General features: G+C 39.9%; 2 protein-coding genes across 2 annotated transcripts; one reads left to right on the forward strand and one right to left on the reverse strand.

Moving 5' to 3' along the window:
- Positions 1-161: 161 nt before the first annotated feature.
- On the forward strand, positions 162-6,786 carry LOC129730254 (RNA-binding protein 5-A). Its single transcript, XM_055689431.1, has 12 exons — positions 162-368; positions 598-688; positions 828-980; positions 1,041-1,106; positions 1,262-1,424; positions 1,489-1,558; positions 1,955-2,028; positions 4,223-4,330; positions 4,387-4,995; positions 5,060-5,267; positions 5,332-6,368; positions 6,528-6,786. Exons 1-12 carry the CDS (start codon positions 362-364, stop codon positions 6,657-6,659), a joined length of 2,718 nt encoding a protein of 905 aa, XP_055545406.1. The 5' UTR covers positions 162-361; the 3' UTR covers positions 6,660-6,786.
- A 144-nt stretch (positions 6,787-6,930) lies between these two features.
- On the reverse strand, positions 6,931-8,745 carry LOC129731236 (phosphoglycerate kinase). The gene is made up of 3 exons (XM_055691073.1): positions 8,553-8,745; positions 8,139-8,487; positions 6,931-7,974 (listed from the first exon to the last, which is right to left on the reverse strand). Exons 1-3 carry the CDS (start codon positions 8,612-8,614, stop codon positions 7,138-7,140), a joined length of 1,248 nt encoding a protein of 415 aa, XP_055547048.1. The 5' UTR covers positions 8,615-8,745; the 3' UTR covers positions 6,931-7,137.
- Between the last annotated feature and the right edge of the window lie 4,935 nt (positions 8,746-13,680).

Here is a 13,680-nt window from a genome sequence, read left to right on the forward strand (position 1 = left end):
GTCTTACTTGTTAAAGAAGGATTGCTGCAAACATCTAGAAGGAATTACTGATTACCGCGTACTTGTACGCTAGCTAGAAACCCCCTGTTCAACAACGTGACACAAAGCATTTGCACTGGGGAGTCGATAAAAACTGTCAAATTTTAAATTGGACGCCATCTTTTTCTATTAACCTATCTTCAATTCCATCTTAAACCTGGTTGTGTGCGAATGTGGCTTGTGAAAATTCAGTTTTTTCTGGAAATTTAGAATAAGTAGAATTTGTAGTCTTGAGCACTACTTTGCAGTTGTAAGTTAGTTCTTTTGTTGAACTATCAAGTGAAGTCTGTGAATAAAAAAATCGATTACCGAAAATTTCATCATGGATTGTAAGTCTGCCATTTTTGTTAAAAAAGTTACATTGTTTTATTTATTTAGGTCGTTCACTACCCTAGTTAAAAGTATTATATTTTAAATGGGACGAATGTTTTCCCCCGATTGTCGGGAACACATTCTTGGGGAAAGGGAAGAGAAAATACGTCAATATTTTATATTACGAGAAATAGACCTCATATCTGAGTGAAACTTAATGCTGATTTGCAATGTGATTGTTTATAGTCTCACCGAGTCCAGAGAGTGACAATTCTGGCTACTATAGGAATCGGAACCACCGGGACGATCGAGACCGAAACAACCGTGGACGCTCAAAGTAAATATTCAGCTGCATAAGCGCAGTGTCAGGTTCCGCACGGATGATATGATTTACGGAAAGCGGATTGACTCCAATCTGAAGATTACCCAGCTGGCTGATTTTCTTTTTGAATACTAATTAGATGTCTTACTTTTAGGGAACGGTATTATCGCAATCGATACAGTCGCAGCAGATCGAGATCATATAGCAGAGAGCGTTACATAAGTAGCAGTAATCGAAGAAGTCCAGAAAGAGATCTTTATCGGGACTTGATTGATCAGGATTATGGCGATAACTCTTATGATAACAGGTGCGGGACAGTTTTATCTTTGTTACTTGTTGCATGTTTCAAACAAGCATCGTTTTTCAGGGATCGTGATCGTTATCGGCACAGAAGCCGCGATCGAGATCGCCGCTCAAGAGACAGGGAACGCAGGTGGGCAATATGTTTTAAAGTATTTTAAACAATGATTATGGTGAAATAAAAAAACTCAAATTTCAAACATTTTCAACTTTTTGAAAACAGTGGTGTAAAAATAGTAGAATAACATTAAACAGACGAAAAATCTAAACATAACATTTTATTTGCAGAGATCGCGATAAAGGAAGCAAGCGAAATTATTCGCCTGTACAAAACTCGAATGATTTTGATGACCATTATGACAGTGGCGATAATCAAGATTTTTTTTATCAGCAGAAACCTAACAACAAAATTATCGTTCGGGGACTAGCTGCTCATATAACAGAAGCCAATGTAAGTTGGTTTTGTTTTTACTGAAAGTTGCTATAATCTGAATAAAATTGAATAATTTCGACAGATAAACTGTGACCTTATACAATGTGGCCTGCAGGCATTGCATGTTCGTTTGATTCGCAGGAAGAAAACAGGTAATAATTTTGTTCAATTGTATATTTAAGTTTGCGAAATTCGTTAAGGTTCGTGGTAAGTAAAGAGCGATGTGGCAACAAGTGTTGGCTTAGCATTTTCGACTAGAAAATAATGGTACATCACTGAAAAGGAGAAAACTGCGTTCTTGGACGAATGGTTAACAGAAACGTTTTGAATGTTTAAACATTCTTGTCGACAAAGAAACGGTGTTTGATTGAAACAAGTTTTAAAGTGTGTATCAACTGTTCTATCGAAATTTGAATTTACCAGATAGCAAGAAAATGCCCACAAACAAGCTAAAAACTTCAGTGCCAAAAACCCACTGACAGTCTCAAAATTGATATTGTTTGTGTTTTGCTCTTTCTTCTCTTCAACCCGGCCTGATCGTGTTTTAGGTGCATCGAGAGGTTTCGCATTTGTCGAGTTCCGCACAGAAGAGGAAGCAACTCGCTGGATTTGCTACAAACAGGTATCGACCCGTCGTCTTTCCAAATTAAAAAAAAACGGGAGTCTGATCTTCTGCCAGTGTTCCCAAAAAGAGAGAAAAAACAATCGTTACGGTGAGCCAGTTCCAATTTTTATCGTATAGTTGGATCGATAATGACATCATATTGTGTGCTTGAAACTGACTAAAAATATTTTTTTTATATCGTTAAACAGACTCGAGCACTATCCTACATAAGGGAATATTCATAAATGACGTAGCATCCGAGAGGTAGGAGGGAGTTTGCAGTTTTGTGACGAAATGTGATGATGGGGAGGGTGGGGGGTCAAGCCAAGCTACGTAGCAAACATAAAATTAGAAAAAAAAACGAATTTGTTCTAATTGTTCTTTTTTATTACTGTTTTGGTCTGTTAAGGGTCATTTTTAATTCTTTATTGTCTTTTCTTGTTCATTATTTATACAATGTATGTTTTTGATAATTAGGCCGTTACAAATTTTATTTTCAATTTATGTCACCCCCTCGAAAATCTTGAATATTGGAAGGGGAAGGAAAAAAGCTCAAACCGTTTTGTTCATTTCATTGGTTTTCCGACAGCATAAATGCTTAATTTAGCAACAAACAAGTCAGGTGACAGCAAGAGTTTCGTCGAAAGGCAAGCGAAATAAGTAATAAAAATAATAAAGTGTTATTTTTCAACATTTATTTGAGTGCAAGTTACAAACGTCATAACTTGCACACAAACATTGATCAAAGATATTTCTTTTTTTTCGTCTCGGTGTTATTTATTTTTTGCCACCCGCTTTGCTAACTTTGATAACCCTGGACATAAAAAGAATTCGAAATTTGTATCAGCCTTATATTTGCAAAAAAAAAAATCGTGGGTTTGTTATAGGGAACCTATATATTAGAGAAATGACAAGACACTCACCGTTAAGGCAACTGTCAACATCAAAACGGATAACGGCAATGCAAAATTATACAGATCGCGCGTTTTGATGTTGACAGTTGCCTTAACGGTGAGTGTCTCGGCGTCTCTCTGGTGTATAGGCTAACTAGTTTGTTATGAAGCTACGTCATTATCCAGAGGGGGTCTGCAACTTTGTGACAAAATGCTACGATGGGGTAGGGGGGGTTCAAGAAGCTACGTCATTTATGCATGCCCCCTAATAGCTCTTCAGTCGGCTGTATATTCGTCCAAACATATAATATATATTTAAAAATATAAAAATAATTGAAAGTTTGTGGGATCGATTGGACGGTCGAGATCGAGATCGAACCAAGTGCCATTTGTTTTTTTAATTGAGTTTTTAATAATCTATCTTCCATGAAAAAAGCAACAGCTTGCAGAAAACACACGGTGTGATTAAACTTTGAACGCCGATTACTCGAAATAAATAAGCATCAATTGGTGGGAATTGATAATGAAATGCCCAAATAAAACGTATTTAATAAATATATGCTTTAATTGAATAATGTGTATAACGTTTGCAAGATGAAAATTATTTTCTCTTTTTTAATGCACGATATATTTAATTTGACACGTTTATCAATTAACTTATTTGTTAGCAAGGATCTCAATAGAAATTCAGTAGATAAATAAAAAATGGCTTCATACTATAGTCTGTTCCGAATAGCACTATATTAATTTTATTTTGAGATCAAACACATTGTCTTATTCAAACAACAAAACCGTGTAGATTTTATTTTTTATTCTAAAACCAGAAATTTATACTCAAAACAAGCACCTGAGTTATTCTTCTATGTTTGTTTTTTTTTTTTCAGTCATTCAAAAATGAAAAAATGTTTCGAATAGGTATATGCAGAAACAGGAAAAATATTATTTTGTTTATTGACTCTAATTTTTGATACCATTTCAAAACAAGTGCAGTTTGAATGGGCGTCATTCATTTTACGAGTCTAGTCACTTATCGCAACAAAATTGTTCCTGTCAAACAATATGATGTGTTAGTTTATCGATTGATTGTGCGGAAAAAAATGGAACATAACTGCAGTTTCGCCGTATAATTGTTTGTTTTTCTGGTACAAGCGGACCTAATCATCCGAACAACTCGAGGAAGTAGCAAACCATCAAACAAACCGTACCGTAGAAAACGCAACAGCAAAAGGGCTTTAAGCAAGCGCCTAGACTTAGATTCGTTTAATTTGTCCAGCGAGGACTGATACAGTATTTTTGATTTTTTTTCTGTGCCATTGCAGGGCGTGCTTAATTTCAACGATCATCGCGCCGTTATGCAATACACCTACTCCTTGCCAGCAGAGATGCGTGCTAAGGATAAGCCACAAACGGATTGGTACTGCGCTAAGGTAAGCTTACGTTGCTATGATAAACATCATTGATCTATCGCTTGCTTACGTTTTAGTGCGGTGTATTTAATTTCAAACGGAGAGAAAACTGTTTCAAATGCTTTGCTTCTCGCGAGGAAAGCGAAAAAGGCGGTGAAGGAAGCGATGAAATAAGTAATATTCTCACCAAAAAAATTATGCTTCGGAATTTGGACGTATTAACCAATGAGGAAAGTGTTCTGTGTGCTATGCAAGAGAAAATCCCAGATCTTGTGTCGAAAATTTCTAAAATCATGATATGCAGAGACCCGTTAACACAAACTTCTCGTGGCATTTGTTACTTGCATTTCGATAACCTATTGGATTCGATGAATACATATAACGCTTTGAGAGCGATAGAACCTATTCTGAAGATCGATGGTCGAGAAGTTGTAATCACGTACTGTATGGACACAGAGAATCGAAATCTTGTGAAAGGTGGTAACGGCAGAGCTGCAAACAATGGAAACAGTTATCAGGACGCTGGTGGTTCGAGCATTGGACAATACCCGAGCAACTATCAATACACAATGGCAGATGTTCCACGTTTGGCCGAGTATAGTGCTGCGGTTTATGCGTCGAATCCTGCAGAACATGAGCACTATTTGCAGTTCTACACTAATTACTACGTAACGCAAATCTCACAGGTAAATTATATTGGACCAAAACATCACGTACTCACTGCTGCTCAACTTGTAACTTTCATTGTAGGGTCAGATGAGTAACTTCCCAACAGAGGCACAACTTGGCGAAACAGCCAATTCTGGTGCAGCCGTGGCACAGTCAGCATTGGCACGTAAACAAAATGCGAAAAACAAATCTGATTCCTCCACCACGACTGCCTCATCCTCTGGTCCTGCTGCGATCATTGCACCTCAACCGTTGCAAATCCCGAACGGAACCGATGGTAAAAAATATCGTGAGTCATTGAATTAGGTTCACTCACGGCAGTAGACTAATGAAAACAATTTTCTCTTGTACAGCTACTCCTGATGTCACGCAGTATCAGTACGATGAAACATCCGGTTTCTATTACGATCCATCGACGGGTCTTTACTATGACCCCAACTCTCAATACTATTATAACAATGAAACCTGCTCCTACCTCTATTGGGATACGGAAAATAGTACCTACGTGGCAGCCCCATCGTCGTCCGCTACTAGTGCAGCAGGGAGTGCATCCGACGCAGCTGGTTTGTCAGTCACCGCTAACAATGGAGACAAGGCTGAGAAAAGTAAAAAAGAACAGCCGCATGATAAGGTTAAGGTGGCTAAGAAAATTGTCAAAGATATGGAAAAATGGGCAAAGCAACTAAACCAGAAAAAGGACTATAGCGTCTTGCAACCTCCGGCGAAAGTGGAAGAAGCGACGCTCTATTCGTCGCAAGGTCAAATATCCGTCAAGCCTTCTGAATCTTCCGGCGGTTACGCTGACGTAGGATTTTCGCTGCTGGAGAAAAAGCAGAGTTCACAGGCGGTATCAAACTTTTTAATGAATCAGGCAAAAACTGCTACGAGCAAAGCGCCAGCTAGCCAAATAGTTTCAACTTATGGCGGATCGGATTCAGACAATGATGGCGATGAAGGATCGGCGGAACGAGAATATGTTGATTTTGAAAGGCTTACTTGTTTGCTATGTAAACGTGCATTCCAATCGCAGGAAATACTCAACAAGCATTTGAAAATGTCCTCGTTGCACAAAGAGAACATGCAGAAAATCAGTCTTCAGAAAGGAGGTGCTGGTCCTAGTGGTATGAACAACAAAGGGGGAGCCTACCGGGATCGAGCAAAAGAAAGGAGGTTGAAATACGGTGAAGCAGATCCTCCGCCGGTGAACAAAAGCAAGGAACGGTTCCAACGCGAGCTAGAGAAACAGACTCAGGCGGCTTATTCTGCACCGAATCTAGCAGCAGTTCCCATTAGTCAGAACAATGTTGGCAACAAACTACTACAGAAGATGGGATGGTCCGAGGGGCAAGGTCTAGGAAGAAGCAATCAAGGTCGTACTAATATAATTGAGGTAAGTTTGTTATGTTCTATTAGCAACACCAGACCTATGCTAGCGAATTTGGTTTCATTTTTTCATTTGACGCTCAAATGTGTTTTGAACAGAATGAAATCAATTGTACGTTAGCGAATTTGGTTATGATTATGTAAACCATCATCTATTGGTTTGTAGACTGAAACAAGGATTGCAAACGCAGGGCTGGGAATTAAAGCGTCACATTACGGCAACACTGGGGACGATTACAAGACGTACATCAAAAAGATGATGAAATCCCGATACGAACAGGTAGATATTAAAGACTAGAACCTCTGCTTAGCTTTTTGGCTACCTATGCTTCAAAGGCGACGCTGATGTCGGCGTTTCTAATGCTTTAGTTTGCTAATCTACGTTGTAAAAATGAGAACTCCTAATAATTAAGCATTATTTTGAATAGCTATGGAATACATTCATCCGAAATCCAACATAGCCGTGCAAATATCGGCAGTTATTAACATTGGTCCATTTTTTAAGTGCGAATAGAAATTGTCACTTAAATGATAGTTTAGGCACGTTCGGAAAACAATTCTCAGGAGTATTTTCGGGCAAATTGGATCTATTGATTTTTATTTACGTGTTTTATTATTCTTGTTGAGTAATGTGCTGAACGTACAAATTCAACTACATCAATAATATTTACGATACACGAGCAACTTGCACTACGAAAACTTAAGCATTAATGATTAGATAAACCTACCAATGGTCATGACTTTCAACAACTCGCATATCGACGATAATGTGACATTTATGCACTGCTTAGAGCATCTACTCCTGGGAGAACTTTTCCCTCCAACAGTTCCAACGAAGCACCTCCTCCAGTCGAGACATGTGATACTGCCGATTCCGTACCCCACTTCGCGCAACATGATGCCGTATCTCCACCGCCAATAATAGTAACAGCTCCCGCTTTGGTAGATGCCACAACGGCATCCATAACAGCTTTAGTTCCTTTAGCAAAGTTGGGGAATTCGAATACACCAGGTGGGCCGTTCCAAACAATAATCTTGGCGCGTGCAATTGGTGCAGCAAATGCCGCCTGAGATTTTGGTCCCACATCTAAGCCCATGTGTCCAGCTGGGATACCACCTTCGACGGTTGCTTCACCGACAGCTGCATTCTCAGCGAATTTGTCTCCCGTAACAAAGTCCACTGGTAAATGAAGTTGAACATTGTTCTTCTTTGCCTTATCAACCAGCTTCTGAACGATTTTCGATCCTTCTTCGTCAAACAATGAGCCCCCGATTTCCATATTATTCAACACCTTCAAGAAAGTAAATGCCATACCACCACCGATAATCATTTCATTGACCTTGTCTAGCAAGTTTTCAATCAGTTGAATTTTATCGGCCACTTTCGCGCCACCAAGAATGGCAAGGAATGGACGTGGTGGATTATCGAGAGCCTGCGAAAAGTAGCGCAATTCTTTGTTTAATAATAATCCAGCAGCGCGCTGACTGTATCCTTCGCCCATCATCGAACTATGGGCGCGGTGAGCCGTGCCAAACGCATCGTTGATGTACACATCACCAAGTTTGGCCAAACTTTCGCGGAAAGTTTTAACCTTGTCCTTATCGGCTTTGATCTGCAATGAAACACATGTTATTTTTCCCCGCTAATCTTATAAGAGCACCTATGACATATTATGCAATCAATTTAGCGTCAACCATGATAGGGGTAGAGTAATAGGTAGCTGCTCTATTTATAATACACTTAGAAATTGAATGTTTTCAAAACGCCCATTCATACCTTGTTCCCGGAAGCGTCTACACCTTTTCCTTCCTCCTCAACATAAAAACGGACATTTTCCAACAGAATCACAGAACCGGGGGCCGGATCCTTACAGGCACCTTCTACTTCAGCGCCTACACAGTCATTTAAGAAAGTAACATCTCGGCTCAAAAGCTTTTTCAGTTCGTCTGCTACCGGTGCCAAGGTGTATTTAACATTTTTGTTGCCATCTGGACGCCCCAAATGTGATGCAAGAACTACCGACTTTGCACCTTTATCCAGAGCGTACTTAATACTGTCCAGGGCAGCAACAATTCGCTGGTTGCTGGTAATCTTTCCTTCCTTAATGGGGACATTAAAATCCACACTACGTATCAAACAAAATGATTTGTTCATATCATTACTGTGTTTTATGCTAAGCTGCTTACTTACCGCATAAACACACGTTTTCCTTTTAAATCAACATTTTCGATACTTAGCTTATTAAGAGCCATTACTGAATTGTTTGAGAATTTAGTAATTTGTACCACAAATCTAGAAGCAAGGACTAGAAACAACTCGATCGTTTTCCGACAAGCGTTCGTCTTCGAATGGTTCTTACAATTGTACTGAAAATTTGTTCTGAATGTCGTCTCAAGGACGAAGATGACAAACGTTCGCGATGGTACCGTTAGCAGAAGGGATGCCAAACATACGACATTAGCTCAACGAAGTTTAAAGTAATAATGCCGGGCTCAGAATTTATTTTAAACTTTCTTAACGATTAAATTTACTGCACCATCTCGACGCGCAGAGAAGCAATGTGAAAAAAAGTTTCCAATGTCGAATTTGTTTTTATAGCGGTGCTACTCTGTTGCATGTTAAACTTTGGAGTTGAAAATGAATCTTTTCAGTGTAGTTGCATTAACATGTGACCTGTGACTGAGTCATCTTTTGGAATGGCGAATACAATATTTGTATTTTGTGGCCATTCGACACCACGCCAGGGAACTCGCAGCCATCCAGGAAATACGGTACCCAAAGGCGGGTGAACGCGAATGATAGGTTCCTCATACGAGGAAAACATCGAACGGGTTATCCGGTGGAGACCCTTCACTGATCGGTTATGCGTGTGCAGAATGAAGGGCAGATTCTTCAATTATAGGCTGATCAATGCATACGCACCGACAAATGATGAACCGGTGTGAAGAAGAGGTCTACGAGCTCATCGATAAAACGTATGGAGAGTACCCAAAACATGATATAAGGATCGTCTTCGGGGACGCAAACGCACAGGTTGTACGGGAGCGATTATAGACCTTTTTACGTACGAATGTGTTAGTGCAACCAATTGAGGAAAATATTTACAAATAGCTGTTTTGTTTGCAATGCTATGTTTTAGCAGCTGGACAAATATTCAGTGGAACACTCATTATACGTTTTAAACTTGTTTCTGAATAAATTTTCTCATCCGTGATCAGAAATCGGAAGAAGCTGCTGAACATAATCGACCAAAAATGGTGAAAAGTGACCAAAGTGGAAGCAACGAGATGCGATGATTTTTATTTTGGAAGAAACAAAAGCAACTTTACACGGGTTTACACATTTACTAGTGTGCGTAGGTAAAAAGTCACTTATCTCTAAAGAAAATATTTCCCTCAATTGGGTTGTTTAGCTATTCACGGATTTCCGATTTTTTTCTATCATCTGAAAGAGTGTAATTTTCTGAGCAAAACGTGATTTTTGAAAACTTAATATCATTATCCTTCGATTTTTAAATGAAGAATTAAAATTCGCTTTAAATCGCTACAATGACAGTTGGTATATGGGCGAACTGTCATTGTAGCGATTTCGAGCAGTTTTAAATCTTGATTTAAAAAACGAAGGACAACGATAGAAAATTTTTTTAAATCACGTTATACTCAGAAAATGCAGATCTTTCAGATGATATAAAAAACTGATATAGCTAAACAACCCAATTGGTTGCACTAAGAAACCGTTCCTAAACCACGTGGTCTTTCGTGATCTTTTGGCCACCCCCCCCCCCCCTTGCGACTTTAACCACGTGGCCTTTTAATTTGTCAAGTGCCAAAAATTCGCCTAAATTTTTTACATTTTTATAATTGAACTTTCAGTCCATTCTATATTTCTAAAATGCAAAAGCTTCATTCTTGACTTGGTGGCAACAATAAATTATAAGTCAGGAAAAAAGACCACGTGATCATTTCGTTAAGCCCCCCACCCCCGTGCGTGGTCTTCCGTGGTCTTTTGACAAACCCCCCCGTCCCCCTCTTTATGACCACGTGGTTCAGGAACGGCCCCTAACACATTCGTACGTAAAAAGGTCTATTACCGTTATTACGTCCTATTACAGCAACTGTTCACTAACTGGGCGCTCGCTGACTGGGACGATTCCCAGTTAAAAAGACAATATGCGACGATCAAAACGATAGGGGGGCATGTAAATGGGGACCAATAAAAAATGATGCTGCTCCTTGATAGTTTCACCTAACGGTTAAATTTCTAGTCTGGTCTTCTAGTGTGGGATTTAATAGCAACATAAACAGTAACAACACGAATAGAATTTTCTGTCGGGCGATCAACTGGAAAATTAAAATCTCTCATGAAATTGTCGCGAAGTAGCATTACCCTTCTGTTTATCGAAACGAAATCCCTCTTGACGTTCATTTACGTTTGAAATGACATCCCAATTAGCGAGCCGATTTCAATAACTGAGAAGTGTTCTTCCCCCAGTTAGCGAACAGTTACTGTAGTGGTAGACACAACCTTCATGCTGCAAGAATCGAGAATAGCCTGAGGCTGGCAAACTTTGCCGCAGCCAGAGATATAGCAATCTGTAGCACATACTTTGTACGAAAATATATCCGGAAGGACACATGGCAACAGCCCAATGGCGAAACAAGCTCTTAAATCAACTATTTCGAAAATCGATAAAACGTATGGAGAGTACCCAAAACATGATATAAGGATCGTCTTCGGGGACGCAAACGCACAGGTTGTACGGGAGCGATTATAGACCTTTTTACGTACGAATGTGTTAGTGCAACCAATTGAGGAAAATATTTACAAATAGCTGTTTTGTTTGCAATGCTATGTTTTAGCAGCTGGACAAATATTCAGTGGAACACTCATTATACGTTTTAAACTTGTTTCTGAATAAATTTTCTCATCCGTGATCAGAAATCGGAAGAAGCTGCTGAACATAATCGACCAAAAATGGTGAAAAGTGACCAAAGTGGAAGCAACGAGATGCGATGATTTTTATTTTGGAAGAAACAAAAGCAACTTTACACGGGTTTACACATTTACTAGTGTGCGTAGGTAAAAAGTCACTTATCTCTAAAGAAAATATTTCCCTCAATTGGGTTGTTTAGCTATTCACGGATTTCCGATTTTTTTATATCATCTGAAAGAGTGTAATTTTCTGAGCAAAACGTGATTTTTGAAAACTTAATATCATTATCCTTCGATTTTTAAATGAAGAATTAAAATTCGCTTCAAATCGCTACAATGACAGTTGGTATATGGGCGAACTGTCATTGTAGCGATTTCGAGCAGTTTTAAATCTTGATTTAAAAAACGAAGGACAACGATAGAAAATTTTTTTAAATCACGTTTTACTCAGAAAATGCAGATCTTTCAGATGATATAAAAAACTGATATAGCTAAACAACCCAATTGGTTGCACTAAGAAACCGTTCCTAAACCACGTGGTCTTTCGTGATCTTTTGGCCACCCCCCCCCCCTTGCGACTTTAACCACGTGGCCTTTTAATTTGTCAAGTGCCAAAAATTCGCCTAAATTTTTTACATTTTTATAATTGAACTTTCAGTCCATTCTATATTTCTAAAATGCAAAAGCTTCATTCTTGACTTGGTGGCAACAATAAATTATAAGTCAGGAAAAAAGACCACGTGATCATTTCGTTAAGCCCCCCACCCCCGTGCGTGGTCTTTCGTGGTCTTTTGACAAACCCCCCCGTCCCCCTCTTTATGACCACGTGGTTCAGGAACGGCCCCTAACACATTCGTACGTAAAAAGGTCTATTACCGTTATTACGTCCTATTACAGCAACTGTTCACTAACTGGGCGCTCGCTGACTGGGACGATTCCCAGTTAAAAAGACAATATGCGACGATCAAAACGATAGGGGGGCATGTAAATGGGGACCAATAAAAAATGATGCTGCTCCTTGATAGTTTCACCTAACGGTTAAATTTCTAGTCTGGTCTTCTAGTGTGGGATTTAATAGCAACATAAACAGTAACAACACGAATAGAATTTTCTGTCTGGCGATCAACTGGAAAATTAAAATCTCTTATGAAATTGTCGCGAAGTAGCATTACCCTTCTGTTTATCGAAACGAAATCCCTCTTGACGTTCATTTACGTTTGAAATGACATCCCAATTAGCGAGCCGATTTCAATAACTGAGAAGTGTTCTTCCCCCAGTTAGCGAACAGTTACTGTAGTGGTAGACACAACCTTCATGCTGCAAGAATCGAGAATAGCCTGAGGCTGGCAAACTTTGCCGCAGCCAGAGATATAGCAATCTGTAGCACATACTTTGTACGAAAATATATCCGGAAGGACACATGGCAACAGCCCAATGGCGAAACAAGCTCTTAAATCAACTATTTCGTAGTAGGAAAGATTCGTAGCCAGCGAGCCAATGTATACAAGTAAAGCACTTCGGGGAGGATGTACGGTTGGACATCCAGAGGTTGTCAGCTGACGCAGGAAAACGCAGCACGAGCGAGAATGCTGCAATACCGTACGAGAACGAACGTGGAACGACACCGACAGACACGGAACAGTCAATGCTCAGTCCTCCGAAAGAAGGAGCGCCAGCAAGAGGACCGAGATTCCGTAGCGATGGAAGAGCTGTACCAAGCTAACGACACTCGGTAGCTCTACGAGAAGCTGATCAGCTCTCGTAAAGACTACGTGCCACAAGCCGATATGTGCAGGAGCATAGACGGTAACCTCCTTACAGACGAGTTTGAGGTGATTGAAAAGTGGAAGCAGCACTTCGATGAGTAACTGCAATGCAGTAGAGCGCAAGGACGGTATGGCAACTAATCTTGGTGCACGAACAGTAGACAACAGGATTCCAGTCCTTGATCTCCTGGAGGTAGTGGAGGAGATTAGCCGGCTGAAAAACAATAAAGCTGCTGGAGTGGACCAACTTCCCAGTGAGTTGTTGTAATACGGTGGAGAAACACTGGCTAGAGCCGTGCATTAGGTCATTGTCAAGATTTGGGAGGAAGAATGAATACCAGAGGAGTGGATGGAAGGTATTGTGTGTCCCATCTACAAAATGGGCGAGCAAAAAGCTGGAGTACTGCAAATACCGGGCAATCACTAGCAGGCGGGATTCATGGATTCCTGCGCCGAGTCAGATATTCGCGGTTCGGCAGGTAATGCAGAAATACCGTGAATACAACGTGCCCACACACCATTTATTCATTAATTTCAAATAGGCATACGACACAGTCGATCGAAACCAGCTATGGCAAATTATGCACGAATACGGATTTTCGTACAAACTAACGCGGTTG

Source organism: Wyeomyia smithii, chromosome 3 (genome assembly GCF_029784165.1).
Source record: "Wyeomyia smithii strain HCP4-BCI-WySm-NY-G18 chromosome 3, ASM2978416v1, whole genome shotgun sequence".
NCBI lineage: Eukaryota > Metazoa > Arthropoda > Insecta > Diptera > Culicidae > Wyeomyia > Wyeomyia smithii.